At 41.6% G+C, this 14,774-nt stretch overlaps 1 protein-coding gene across 2 annotated transcripts in view; it reads right to left on the bottom strand.

The window, feature by feature from the left end:
- SAMSN1 (SAM domain, SH3 domain and nuclear localization signals 1) overlaps positions 1-14,774 on the bottom strand; it is a 114,503-nt gene that overhangs the window by 34,359 nt on the left and 65,370 nt on the right. Inside the window, exon 1 of one of the 2 annotated variants that reach the window (XM_074946843.1) lies at positions 2,779-2,895. The exons of the other annotated variant lie outside the window; for it this stretch is intronic. Coding sequence (XP_074802944.1) covers positions 2,779-2,835 — 57 coding nt within the window. The 5' untranslated portion in view covers positions 2,836-2,895. Of the gene's footprint in view, positions 1-2,778; positions 2,896-14,774 lie in introns of those variants that run through there. 2 annotated transcript variants of the gene reach the window in all.

The raw sequence follows: 14,774 nt of genomic DNA, 5'->3' as shown, positions 1-14,774 counted from the left end.
AATAGGAAATATCACCATTTTCATAGTGAACACTTATCCACACACACACCCTGATGTACATCTCACTACAAGTTGGGGGCCAGCTGCCAGAGTCTCTATGGAGCACTTGCTTGGCCAACCACCTCTATTAGCCAAGCGCAGGAGCAGCTGACTGTTTAGAAAAGGCTTTCCAACCCCATCCTCACATGATTTCCCTTCAACAATCTCAGTCTATACCATATATTAGACATTATTCATGGACCTCACATGCATGATACATTTGTATTAAAATAAAGATTTGAAAAGGGAATTGTAATGGAAATTTTGTAAATTAATGTGCAAAAGTAAAATGATGACAAAAGTGACTGGCTGTAATGCGCATAAACAGATATAGACTGCTGACTGGGTAAAGCATGGTAACCAGGAAGCTATCCAGGGAAATCGGTTATGAAATTTTGTAAATTTTGTCATAAGCCATTGATCTGCGTGCTGTACATTTCCCAACCGCTCACTGAATAAATTAGGTAACTTTCTTGCTAAGAGTTACAAAATGCACTATGACAAACAATGGTTTAGAGTTAGTATGTTCTTTTTCCATTCTTAATACTATGATCCTCAGATGCTCAGAAAAATGCTCCCATTGAGAGACATTCACACAACGGGGCCTAATTCTTCTCTGCCTTGCAGCTGGTGTAATCAGAGTCCAAAGTGAGTGTAAGATGGGTGAAATGTATCCAGAACAGAGTGCCAATGTGATGAGAAAAGGATCCAGACTGATTTACCCAGAACAAGCAAGCTGTTTTCAGGCTGAAGTTCTAGAACTACGTACTATCGCAGACAAAGTGATACATACGGACAGTACAATTATACTAGGTGTTACTGAGCTTCTGGTATAAATGAGAATATAAAATTCATTTGATTTGGAGAATAAAATGAAATTAAAGGTATGGGCTCTTCATTCTCATTAAAGTGATTTAAGGCTACAACTCCTTGTTTGCTTGTTCACTGTTTATTTATTTGTATAGCAGCATAGGTGTTCATGGAACTCTTTAGCAGAAGGGGTCAGCTGAAACAGGGAACATGGATGTGTCCGTTTAATTTAATTTATATTGATCACTAAGAGCCATTGTTCAGTGGTCCACATTTTAATTTGGGCCTGATTCTGCCATCCTTTGCCATGTGGAATCCATGAGTAGCTCCAATGAAATCAATGGGACTATTTGTTCAGAAAGTTACCATTCCATAGGAGTAAAAGGTGTCATGTTTGGCCCTTAATGAATATCTCTGAGAAGAAAACCAAAACCATCCACAAATGAGAAGGAACTGATTCTCTTATGCTCATTTTTTTGTTTTTAGTCATGTGCCATTTATTTAAAACTAGCTGTTCATTATTTTAATTCACTGCCTATAAAATGCATCACAATAATTTAACAGCATAAAATATCTAACTATAAAAACAAAATGTGAATCAAGAAGGGCTTGATCCAGAGCTCATTGAAATCCATGGAAAGACTCTCCTTTACCTCAATGGTCCCTAAATCAGACCACAGAACTGGGGGTGTCTCACAGAAAGGCCAACAGTGATTAAAACAGAAAATGCTTCTGATTAGCAAGTGCCTTCAGTGATCTTTTAGGACTGAGAGTTACAAGCTGAGGCATATTCCCATGCCATGGGGAGTTAGTTCTACATGTTAGTGGGCACCCTGCTGAGAGCAGTGAGATGTTGGCCAGGGCTTGCTGTAGGGTGACCAGATGTACTGATTTTATAGGGATAGTCCTGATATTTGGGGCTTTGTCCTTATATAGGCACCTATTACCCCCCACCTCAGCCTGATTTTTCACACTTGCTATCTGGTCACCCTGGCTCACAGGGGCCCTTTGCTAAAATTTTGACACCACCAAATTGAAGTAAAGGGTAGATATTTCAGATTTTGTCTCATGTTTCATATCTGCCAGTGATTCCTGAGCCCACGGGGTAAGTTAAGTATTTCTGAAGATATTTGATTTTTTACTTTGGGAAGGGCCAGGGTGCACCCAATGGCAGGAATTGAAGCTCAATTCCTAGCTCAGGACATTCCCATACATCCTACAAGTGCCTTTACTCTCCCTCCTCCAACTTCAGACTGCAGAAGTTGAACAATGTCACCTACTATCATTGACTTAGCATATTTTTTCAGGCTGAAAGTATAAACATTTCCAGCAAAGTGCAGCTGACTAAAAGATTGTTTGCCAAGTGCTGTCTCCTTCTTTAGTATTCTGAAACAGCAATTGTGTTTAAATGGGAAAAAAATAACACACCTGCTAATCCTTCACCCCTCCTCACCGTTGGCACACATTTTCCTGCTAGATCATTGGTTTATCACAGGTTGAAGAGGGGACTTATGTGGGAGCTATTGTCAAAATAGCAGCAACACCTCAGCAGGCAAACACCACTAGGCAAACACTAGCAGGACTCTTCTGAGCAGACACCTCCACGTTTTGCTTTGTCCCTTTACGGTGTGAATGGCTGTTCTGTACTGAAGATTCTGTAAACTGAAGCCACTCAACTGAATGTATACCAACTGAGCCAGGAGACTACAGTAATGAAGCACAGGTCGGTGTATTAGAAGCTCCTGAGGCACGATCATGTGTTATTTAATTTCAGATTTTCCTGTTCAACCTTTTCATAGATGCTACAAAGCCTGTACCATTGCACATGGGTTTTTTAAGTGAGTGACTGATGCTCAACCCTTTCAAGCATCAGAAATACCCTCTCTGCAAACTGTTAAGTATCTCTTTTATTATATAACAGTCTCTTACCTTTGGTTTTTGACATTTCTCCTTATCCGACACATTGGAAGTTTTTCTCTTCAACATTTTAAAATTCAGATTTATCCAGATTAGGAGCAATCGTCTGACTTTACCCAAACTAAATGCAATAGTGCAGGATATACAGAATGCACATCAGCCGAATGGCACTTCCTTATTCTAGTCAGGATGTGACTTCACTCCTTTTTAGACTTGTGGGGAGCGGGAGGGGGAAGGAGTAATGGGGACGGGGGAGAGACACCAACCATCAAGGCAGCACCAGCCAAAGGAATAAACACAGGCCTGGGAACCAAGAACTCCTGAGTTCTCTTCCAACCACTATCACCATTAGGTTTTCATAATAATGAAGAGAGCCTGCCTCTCCCAGTCTTCCCACCCAGCCTTGTGGCGTTGCCACTTGTATCATTCCTGTACAAGCAGACCCAGTGTAGAGTGGGAGTCACTGCTGCTCTGAAGCTGAGGTGACATTTTTCCCCCACAGATTTGAAAAGCAACATGATGTGTGGCTCAGCTGTTCCCCTAGCTCCCCCATTCCCTCTTGGCCATGTGGAACTAGTCTCCATCTCAGCGGCTGCAGAGAGAAGAGAGGCACCTACATGGGGCTTTGGAGGGCAGGAAGAGGAGGAGAAATCCCCACAGCTACCTTTGCCTTTTGCGTGGGGAAACCTCTCAACCTTTCTCCACAGGATTTGGACTTCCTAAGGCAGCACTTTCAAGTCCCTTGCTCAGAAGCACCATCACACATACTATGAAGAAAGGAAGAGATGGGACAAGCAAATCTGACAATAGACTAAAAGAAAGAAAATAAAAAGTTCAGGAGAGAGTGACATGGGGGGGAGGGGGGGTTGGGAACCAATGGCCCCTTTTTAAGCCCTTTAAAATCAGCTAAGATGCTTAAAGAAGAAAAGAGGCATAGTGTATCCAAATCAACATCTCATTTTATGTTTTCATTTTAACATAATTTGCCAAGAAGACAGAACAATAAGGCATCAGAAATCCCAAGGCTCCAGTATCTCGGGGATAGCTGACTGGTCTGCGAATCATTGCCCAGTAAAACTTGAACCCATGCAAAACTCTGCTGACTTCCTGTTGCAAGTTGTAAGAGAATCCAGCAGTTTTGAACAAAAATCTCTCTTTTGGGCCACACATCCCTTCAACAGAATCTCAACATGAAGCTTTTTGGTATACATAGATACGCATGGATTTTTTTGAAACTTAATTGTAGAGCTGGTCAAAAAAAAAAAAACAATGGAATTTTTATTGAAATTTAGGTAGTTAAAATTTTGATAATGAAATTTGTCAAAATTACAAATTTTGAACATTTTCAACTAGCCCTAGCTAATTACTTGGTTAGGTTTTGTTTTAATAACAAACTGAAGATAGCTGGTCACATCAAACATCTTCTGGGTCAAATAAAACCTCACAAATCTTGCGACTCCGTAAGCAATGCAGAGAGCTTAAAAAAAAGTCACAGCTTTGTTCTTATCTGTCATCCTTTTACAACTGGGTTTGAATGAACCTGAAACTTAAAACAAATTAAAAGGCAAGAAACCATGTGAACTGAAACCAAGGAGAACGTTTGTTAAAACCCAGCAAGAGATGCACAGCTCTCATGTCTAGGGCTGCCTTTCCCTTATTCCTGTAAAAGTACTTCTAATGTTTCTAATGCATGAATTAGGAGAGGAATTAGATAAGGGTGGTTACTATATTTGCTCAAATGTCCTCTTTCTTACTGTTTAACAATCAATTTAAGACAGCTCAGATATCAATTTTCAGATGAGTTACTATTTAATTTTGTTATACCAACTACTGAGTCTACATACGCAAATTTTAGGAGGCAATGTTAAGTTTGGGTGGCTGGTATGTTGCATGGGTTGATAATATATGATGAAAGATTCTAGCGAAATGGGGAAACTAAATGGATGCCTGAGTGTTCTTTTCCAGACTTTCGAAAGGCAGGTTTTCTTAGCAAGGTGTAGAATTTCTGTGAAGACCATGCAATGTCATTCTTGTGTGTTAGCTGGACTCCAGTGAAATACATGTTCAAGCTTAACAAAAGACTTTTGTTTACAAATTTTAAATTCAGAGTTGCACCCACTTAAAGGATAGGGGACAAATTCAGCTCTGATTTGTTTGGTGTCAACAATAAAGGACTCAGAGGGGTAAATTTCCCATCCTCATACATCAGATAACAACAATCAAAAAGTCCATTTAGCTTAAACCATATTACCATAAGTATTGAACTTACCCTGGTAATTCAGTAATTACATAATTACATGTTTTGTGGTAATTAAACCTATTATTTTTCTTTATAAAAATGTATTATTGCATTGTATTGCATTTCTCTTTAATCTTTTAAACTGTATGCAAACTTTAGGAGGAAATCAGACTGCACTGATCACTAGAATGCGATTTTGTCCACCGTTAAAATCTTCATGATGAATAAATGGGAACTCATCTGAACAGTAATATGAGCTTCCTTTTTCTAGCATATTTATTGTTAAACAGGAAGAAAGGGGCCGTTTCAAGAAATGCAGTACTCACCCATATCTATTTCTTTTCCTCTTTCACAGACCAGAACAATTATAACAGCTTGAAGGCTGACCTGATTATCTTCTTGTCCTTGAAAGGTTGATACACACACTAGTTTTAGAAACTGCCAAAGGAGGAAGAAAATCAAACAAAGGTAACATTAAATGCACTTAATTTAGTAAACCAGTACATTTAAAAGAGGTTCCATTTGAAATTAAAACCAACAGGTGGGGTAACAATAGCATACTTTATGATTTATAGCCTTTTAATTTCAAACAGGTGTCAAAGGAAGGGTGGCTGTCCCAAACATTAATGTTATAGATCTGATTAGAAGAGTTGAAAACCCTGTCCACCCAATGATACATTAAGAAGTGTCTTAACCCATACAAAATATACGATGACTTGTGAAGCGGTATAGTGAATTCAATAGGAGCTGTGACTACTCAGTCCCTTTAAAAAATCAGGCCCTTAATATTTCAGATTAGGCATCCAAAATAAATGGACACGTTTGAAAATGTTGGTCTTTACATGCAGTCTATTGACGGACATACCTAGTCTTAACAACAGGAAGTAATGAGAAAGCAGCTATTTCACTTGCTTAAGTCACAGTCAGAATAGAGTGCCGCTCTGTTGCACTCACGCTATGCAAAACCCCGTGAAGAGATTTCTGGTCTCAGTGGAGAGGGCTGAAATGCCATCAGTTTCATCCTTCAGCCTTGGCATGCTCCCAACCTCCGCTAGACTAAGCGTGGAGTGAAGAATCAAGATTTGAGCAGGGGGTTGGACTAGATGACCTCCTGAGGTCCCTTCCAACCCTGATATTCTTTGATAAGATTCTATGTCAAACTTCGACCCCACATGGTAGCCCCATGCAGTAGATGGCCAGGTCAACCACTCTTATGCAATGTCAGTTTAGAACCAACACCAGTGATATTCTATAGAATATGGTGAGGGAATGATTCTCAAAGAGAACAGCTGCAGGATGTTCCACAAATACCGTTTTTTACAGCTTCGAACTGCATAGACCAGAATTTTTCTCTTTTTTTCCTATTTCTTTGAGTCTAAGCCTTCCTGCTGGGAAAATTCCAAGTCAATGAGATGTGGGTTTGTGTTTTGAAGTGTGTAGCCACAGGCTGATCCAACTTCCCAGTAATGATTCCACGCTTGCTATTTCTGAAAGATGAATGTATGTCACTGGTGGTTTTCCTGTGTGATTATTTGTAAGCAGATCATTTCTTCCTGTGTGTGTGTGACAGATAACAAATCAATCTGTCAGGGGGATTCTGGTGTGGCTTTAGGTAAACATAGGTACAGCAGAGACCTGCTAAGTATAGATGTACTTTTAAAAGCTAGAGTGCAAATGTTCATGTCTAGGATATCTCAGTAGATTACATTAGTGAATTCTGCGATTACTAATCAGCTACAGGAATTTTTCATCTAGGTAAATTGCATGATTAGACAAGAGTTGGTTTATAATTGTACGAGCTATTGCACAGGTTGTCAGAAATGTCTTTACAAATATATTGAAAGAATGAGGACCCAAGGCGCTGATGCACTGCATATATACTCAGTAGGAAAGCCACAGAACAACGGTAATATTTTAAATAAAAGTAAAAAATGTTCAGATACTCACTGTTAATCTAATACACAAGACATAGCATGTTTCATTCTGCAGCTTGAAAAGCGGCTTAATGCACAAGCACCAGCAGTGTAGTTGGGGATTTTTCAGGGTACCTACATCATGTTGCTTGCCTGCCTACCTCTGATTAGAATCAAGATCAACAAAAGTAAATTCTGATTAACTCTAATGCACAGCCTGCTGTCAGGAAACTCTTTGTAGTTTGAGCCATCTTTTACCAGTAAACATCTTATGCTGAATTTCTTCACTGATGTCAGAATGTCAAGTTGCCATACTGTCACAACATTAGAACTGCTTTTTAAATGCTAACATGAAAAAGAATAAATGGAGTAAACTCTCCGTAGTCTCTTGCAGAGCTTTAATTTCATTTGGCCTATATGGAAGATTGTATTTCTTCTTTCCCCTCACATGCAGTTTCAGGTGGGTGGGATTCAAAATGTGGACAGTCACTTTTGAGTCATGTTAACATGTGGACCCAGTTAACTTACTCAAGAGTATAATAGGGGCTGGAATGTCTCTTTGGGCCAGAGGCAATTGGAGAGCAAACACAGGGGTCCAGAAGGGAAGCCTTAGAGATAGCCAAACTCAAAGAAGACATTTAGGCTGAGGTTTATGGTTTGTTATTGTTTTTGAGTCAAATCCCTTGAAGGGATGAGTTAGGACACTAACTCAGAATGTGTGTGCGTTCTGTTGAGTAAGGGATAGTGATGCAGCTATTAACACAGACTGCCTCTCTCCTGCATCCCCAATAACCAATCCGGGGATTTTATTTTTGGTTCCAATTTCTCGTAATGTGTCCTGATTCCTGTTCCTGTTGCTTAATGCTTCCTCACTCCACTCCTCCCCTTGTTGCATCACTTTTGTGGCTCTGCCCCTGCACACCTGTTTCCATACTCCCTCCTGTGTATCCCCTTCTTGCTTTCCCATCCTCCTATCCATCTCTCAGGGTATGTCTACACTATGAAATTAGGTCAAATTTATAGAAGTCGATTTTTTAGAAAGCAATTTTATACAGTCGATTGTTTGTGTCCCCACTAAGTGCATTAAGTCGGTGGAGTGCGTCCACAGTACCAAGCCTAGCATCGACTTCCGGAGCGTTGCACTGTGGGTAGCTATCCTACAGTTCCCGCATTCTCTGCCTCCAACTGGAATTCTGGGTTGAGCTCCCAATGCCTGATGGGGCAAAAGCATTGTTGCGGGTGGTCTAGAGAAGACAATGGAGGTCTAGAGAAGTAGTGACTTGCCCGAGGCCATATAAGAAGTTTGTGGCATATCTGAGAATTGAGCCTAGGCCTTGTGAGTCCTAGGCTAGTGCTCAAACCACTGGACAACTGGTCTCGTGGTAAAGCACTTGAATACTGCCCTGAAGAACTGGATTCTAATCCTGTTTCTGCCGGAGTTCCTATGTGATGCTGGACAACTCACTTGAACCAAAGTCTTCAAGGATGGTCATTAATTGTTCGTTCCTCAATTTCTGGGTTTAATTTGCAAAAGTGCTGAGCATTCTCAGCTGCAATTGAAGTCAATAGGTGCTGTACTTTGAACATAAAGTGCTATGTAATGCTAAGTACTCTGAAAAAAAAATTCTCCCTAGGTGTCTCAAATTGGGCACCCAAAATTAGTGAATACTTTTGATCTTTTCCACCTGCACAGACCCAGTTGCAAGACTGGAGCCTTAAACTGTAAACCTTTTGAGGCAAGGACTGTCTTGTGAGTTTGTGGAGCAGCTAGCATCATAGTTGGGACTAATGGGTATTACTGTAATATAAATGTGAAATATTCATTTTTCTAGGGGTTTTTCTTAGTATTTTATGTTAGATCGAGGATGGCTTTTAATAAAATGAAAAAAAAGCATTAAAAACCACTCATGAAAATCTAAATATAAGAACCAATAAATGCTTAAAACGAAGCCTAGCACATGATCGTAAATGATCATAACCTTCCCCACTCACTGGCTGTCATTACTTCTTGTTGTGTAAAATTGAACTTAATTTGTAAGTTCAACAAGAAGTTGCAACATTTTCTGATTAATTTGGTTTTCTCTTCTTCTCATGAAATATATGCAATCAGATTATTATTTCCTCAATCTCAAGAGTATTCAGTGAATTTTTTCTACACATTTGTTTGATCAACTGTTCTCTGAATTTTAGCAGTTTGAGCTACCTTGGTTAGTTATGATTGATCAGTTTAATCACAGACTATCGCTTCTGTTCTCACAGTGGATGACAGTGTAATTAAACTTCCAGTGTGAATATTTGTGTGTACAAATCTGCAATTTGCTTTACATATGTATTAGAGAAAGCAAATTTGATATTCTCTTTCCTGGCACTGTTTTTCAGTTGATATTTTTCTGTCCCTGTCTAAACCAAATGAAAAGCCAACAGCATTCAAGTTACATTAAGAAATTAAACAAAACAAGTTCACCCTTCCCTACTAGGAATTCAATTTGTCCAGGCTTAGGAGGTTCTCAGAACAGCAACCCTTCTTTCACTAGAAGATCACTAGAAGGAGACCAAAGCCCTGAGGTAAGTGGGGAAGCGGGATACCGGGAGGAAGCACGAGCAGGAGCGTGTGAGAGGGGAGGGGCGAGAACTGAGAACGAGGGGCGATCAGCGGGTTATCTCAAGTGCCTATATACAAATGCACAAAGCCTGGGAAACAAGCAGGGAGAACTGGAGGTCCTGGCAAAGTCAGGGAATTATGATGTGATTGGAATAACAGAGACTTGGTGGGATAACTCGCATGACTGGAGTACTGTCATGGATGGGTATAAACTGTTCAGGAAGGACAGGGAGGTCAGAAAAGGTGGGGGAGTTGCACTGTATGTAAGGGAGCAGTATGACTGCTCAGAGCTCAAGTATGAAACTGCAGAAAAACCTGAGAGTCTCTGGATTAAGTTTAGAAGCGTGAGCAACAAGGGTGATGTCGTGGTGGCAGTCTGCTATAGACCACCGGACCAGGGGGATTAGGTGGACGAGGCTTTCTTCCGGCAACTCGCAGAAGCTACTAGATCGTACGCCCTGGTTCTCATGGGCGACTTCAATCATCCTGATATCTGCTGGGAGAGCAATACAGCGGTGCAGACAATCCAGGAAGTTTTTGGAAACTGTAGGGGACAATTTCCTGGTGCAAGTTCTGGAGGAACCAACTAGGGGCGGAGCTCTTCTTGACCTGCTGCTCACAAACCGGGAAGAATTAGTAGGGGAAGCAAAAGTGGATAGGAACCTGGGAGGCAGTGACCATGAGATTGTCGAGTTCAGGATCCTGACACAAGGAAGAAAGGAAAGCAGCAGAATACGGACCCTGGACTTCAGAAAAGCAGACTTTGACTCCCTCAGGGAACTGATGGGCTAGATCCCCTGGGAGAATAACATGAGGGGGAAAGGAGTCCAGGACAGCTGGCTGTATTTTAAAGAATCCTTATTGAGGTTACAGGGACAAACCATCCCGATGTGTAGAAAGAATAGTAAATATGGCAGGCGACCAGCTTGGCTTAACAGTGAAATCCTTGCTGATCTTAAACACAAAAAAGAGGCTTACAAGAAGTGGAAGATTGGACAAATGACCAGGGATGAGTATATAAATATTGCTCGGGCATGTAGGAATGAAATCAGGAAGGCTAAATCACACCTGGAGTTGCAGCTAGCGAGGGATGTTAAGAGTAACAAGAAGGGTTTCTTCAGGTATGTTGGCAATAAGAAGAAAGCCAAGGAAAGTATGGGCCCCTTACTGAATGAGGGAGGCAACCTAGTGACAGAGGATGTGGAAAAAGCTAATGTACTCAATGCTTTTTTTGCCTCTGTCTTCACGAACAAGGTCAGCTCCCAGACTACTGCACTGGGCAGCACAGCATGGGGAGGAGGTGACCAGCCCTCTGTGAAGGAAGAAGTGGTTCGGGACTATTTAGAAAAACCTGGACCTGCAGTCCATGGGGCCAGATGCGTTGCACCCGAGAGTGCTAAAGGAATTGGCAGATGTGATTGCAGAGCCATTGACCATTATCTTTGAAAACTCATGGCGATCGGGGGAAGTCCCGGAAAACTGGAAAAAGGCTAATGTAGTGCCAATCTTTAAAAAAGGGAAGAAGGAGGATCCTGGGAACTACAGGCCGGTCAGCCTCACCTCAGTCCCTGGAAAAATCATGGAGCATGTCCTCAAGGAATCAATTCTGAAGCACTTAGACAAGACGAAAGTGATCAGGAACAGTCAGCATGGATTCACCAAGGGAAAGTCATGCCTGACTAATCTAATTGCCTTCTATGATGAGATAACTGGTTCTGTGGATGAAGGGAAAGCAGTGGACGTGTTATTCCTCGACTTTAGCAAAGCTTTTGACACGGTCTCCCACAGTATTTTTGTCAGCAAGTTAAAGAAGTATGGGCTGGATGGATGCACTACAAGGTGGGTAGAAAGTTGGCTAGATTGTCAGGCTCAACGGGTAGTGATCAACGGCTCCATGTCTAGTTGGCAGCCGGTATCTAGCGGAGTGCCCCAAGGGTTGGTCCTGGGGCCGGTTTTGTTCAATATCTTCATAAATGATCTGGAGGATGCTGTGGATTGCACCCTCAGCAAGTTTGCGGATGACACTAAACTGGGAGGAGTGGTAGATACGCTGGAGGGTAGGGATAGGATACAGAGGGACCTAGACAAATTGGAGGATTGGGCCAAAAGAAATCTGATGAGGTTCAACAAGGACAAGTGCAGAGTCCTGCACTTAGGACGGAAGAATCCAATGCACCGCTACAGACTAGGGACCGAAGGCTAGGCAGCAGTTCTGCAGAGAAGGACCTAGGGGTGACAGTGGACGAGAAGCTGGATATGAGTCAACAGTGTGCCCTGGTTGCCAAGAAGACCAATGGCATTTTGGGATGTATAAGTAGGGGCATTGCCAGCAGATCGAGGGACGTGATCGTTCCCCTCTATTTGACACTGGTGAGGCCTCATCTGGAGTACTGTGTCCAGTTTTGGGCCCCACACTACAAGAAGGATGTGGAGAAATTGGAGAGAGTCCAGCGAAGAGCAACAAAAATTATTAGGGGTCTGGAACACATGACTTATGAGGAGAGGCTGAGGGAACTGGGATTGTTTAGTCTACGGAAGAGAAGAATGAGGGGGGATTTGATAGCTGCTTTTAACTACTTGAAAGGTGGATCCAAAGAGGATGGATCTAGACTATTCTCAGTGATAGCAGATGACAGGACAAGGAGTAATGGTCTCAAGTTGCAGTGGGGGAGATTTAGGTTGGATATTAGGAAAAACTTTTTCACTAGGAGGGTGGTGAAACACTGGAATGCATTACCTAGGGAGGTGGTGGAATCCCCTTCCTTAGAAGTTTTTAAGGTCAGGCTTGACAAAGCCCTGGTTGGGATGATTTAGTTGGGATTGGTCCTGCTATGGGCAGGGGGTTGGACTAGATGGCCTCCAGAGGTCCCTTCCAACTCTGTTATTCTATGATTCTATGATCTTTATGCATATTAATTACACAATATCCATTAAACTGGTGCCCCTACACTAATGTTCCTGACTTATCCTGGCATTGGAAATCCTCTCTGCGCCTCTCACACCATTGCTCAGCATTGGTATCACGTGACTTCTCCTACATTTCTACATTAGTTCTGCAAGAGAGACACAATTCACAATACAATTTATGAAGCACCTATCCTAAACCATAGGCCTGAGGGCAAAATTTTAAAGCATAATAATATCAGTCCAATAAAGAGAGTAACTAGGATCCAATGGGACTTACAGACGTGCTTACAGTTAAACATATGCTTAAATGTAGTCCTGAATAAAGATGGACTTAAACACATACTTAAATGCTTTTCTGAATCAGTGCTTAGGTACTTTACTGAATCAGGGGCAGAATCTTCAGCACTTTGTAGGCCTGAACCTTAAGATCCTGCATCATTTGCCACTGACTGTAATAGGCCTCGCGTCACGTCAAGCCGTACGTTTAAAATTTACCCCTGTGCAGAGGGACAAGTTGCAGCAGTTAAACCCATTGTACAGAGGTAAACTGTATCTAAAGAGACAGGCTGCCATAGGAAGATAAGCCTTAAACGGTGTGGGCTCATTGGTCAAAACTAGGAATTTAATGTGATAGCAAAGCATAGCATCCAAAGATAGATGTGTAGTTCTTTAGAGCTGCTTCATTTTGCAAAATCAGAGGAGAGGTGATCTACCATAAAAAGATTGTTCTTCTGAAAAATCCCCCCAAAAGTCAGTAATAAAATACCAGATTGACAACAGAAAATGATCCAGGGAAAGGCAGCATTATAATAGCATACGTATGTAAAATACTAGCCAGACAACATTTAATTTTCTTTTGCGCATGCATCAGTGCATCATTTTGACAACTCTAGAAGATGCCAAGGGGAAGCTGTACATTCCATTGGCAGTACTTTGTCAGCAGCTGCACTTAGTTTAATTAAAATTTGACTCTCAAGCATGCTTCATGCAGCAGGTATCAGTCCTTCATCTTTTTTTTTAATTGCAAATTTTCATAACATTCACAAAGAGCAAGCACATGAAATGCTGAATTTCCACAAAATACTCCCAAGTATTATATTTCCCTTCAATAGACCCATGACTGCAATTCAGGAATCACTTCCCTTTCTTTCTGGCTGTAGCTCAGGAGAACCAAGTAACTATGTAGGAAACAAAGCCAGCAGATCTGGTAACAGAGGCAAACAGGAACTTTCCCTTACAACAAGCTGTCAGTGAAACAGTACAACTGACATTAGCAGTTTGATTTAAAAAAATATTTACTGTAAATACAGGTTTCAGAGTAGCAGCGGTGTTAGTCTGTATTCGCAAAAAGAAAAGGAGGACTTGTGGCACCTTAGAGACTAACAAATTTATTTGAGCATAAGCTTTCATGAGCTACAGCTCACTTCATCGGATGCATTCAGTGGAAAATACAGTGGGGAGATTTATATACACAGAGAACATGAAACAATGGGTGTTACCATACACACTGTAATGAGAGTGATCACTTAAGGTGAGCTATTTATTACTAGCAGGAGAGCGGTGGGAGGGAACCTTTTGTAGTGATAATCAAGGTGGGCCATTTCCAGCAGTTGACAAGAACATCTGAGGAACAGTGGGGGGTTCAGGGGGGAATAAACATGGGGAAATAATTTTACTTTGTGTAATGACCCATCCACTCCCCAGTCTCTATTCAAGCCTAAGTTAACTGTATCCAGTTTGCAAATTAATTCCAATTCAGCAGTCTCTTGTTGGAGTCTGTTTTTGAAGTTTTTTTGTTGAAGAATTGCAACTTTTAGGTCTGTAATCGAGTGACCAAAGAGATCGAAGTGTTCTCCAACTGGCTTTTGAATATTATAGTTCTTGATGTCTGATTTGTGTCCATTTATTCTTTTACGTAGAGACTGCCCAGTTTGACCAATGTACATGGCAGAGGGGCATTGCTGGCACATGATGACATATATCACATTGGTAGATGTACAGGTGAACGAGCCTCTGATAGTGTGGCTGATGTGATTAGGCCCTGTGATGGTGTCCCCTGAATAGATATGTGGGCACAGTTGGCAACGGGCTTTGTTGCAAGGATAGGTTCCTGAGTTAGTGTTTTTGTTGTGTGGTGTGTGGTTGCTGGTGAGTATTTGCTTCAGGTTGGGGGGCTGTCTGTAGGCAAGGACTGGCCTGTCTCCCAAGATCTGTGAGAGTGATGGGTCGTCCTCCAGGATAGGTTGTAGATCCTTGATGATGCGTTGGAGGGGTTTTAGTTGGGGGCTGAAGGTGACGGCTAGTGGCGTTCTGTTATTTTCTTTGTTGGGCCTGTCCTGTAGTAGGT

The sequence above is a fragment of the Natator depressus genome, chromosome 1 (assembly GCF_965152275.1).
Source record: "Natator depressus isolate rNatDep1 chromosome 1, rNatDep2.hap1, whole genome shotgun sequence".
NCBI lineage: Eukaryota > Metazoa > Chordata > Testudines > Cheloniidae > Natator > Natator depressus.
The sequence above is the reverse complement of the archived record's forward strand: the minus strand, read 5'-3'. Positions and strand labels throughout refer to the sequence as shown.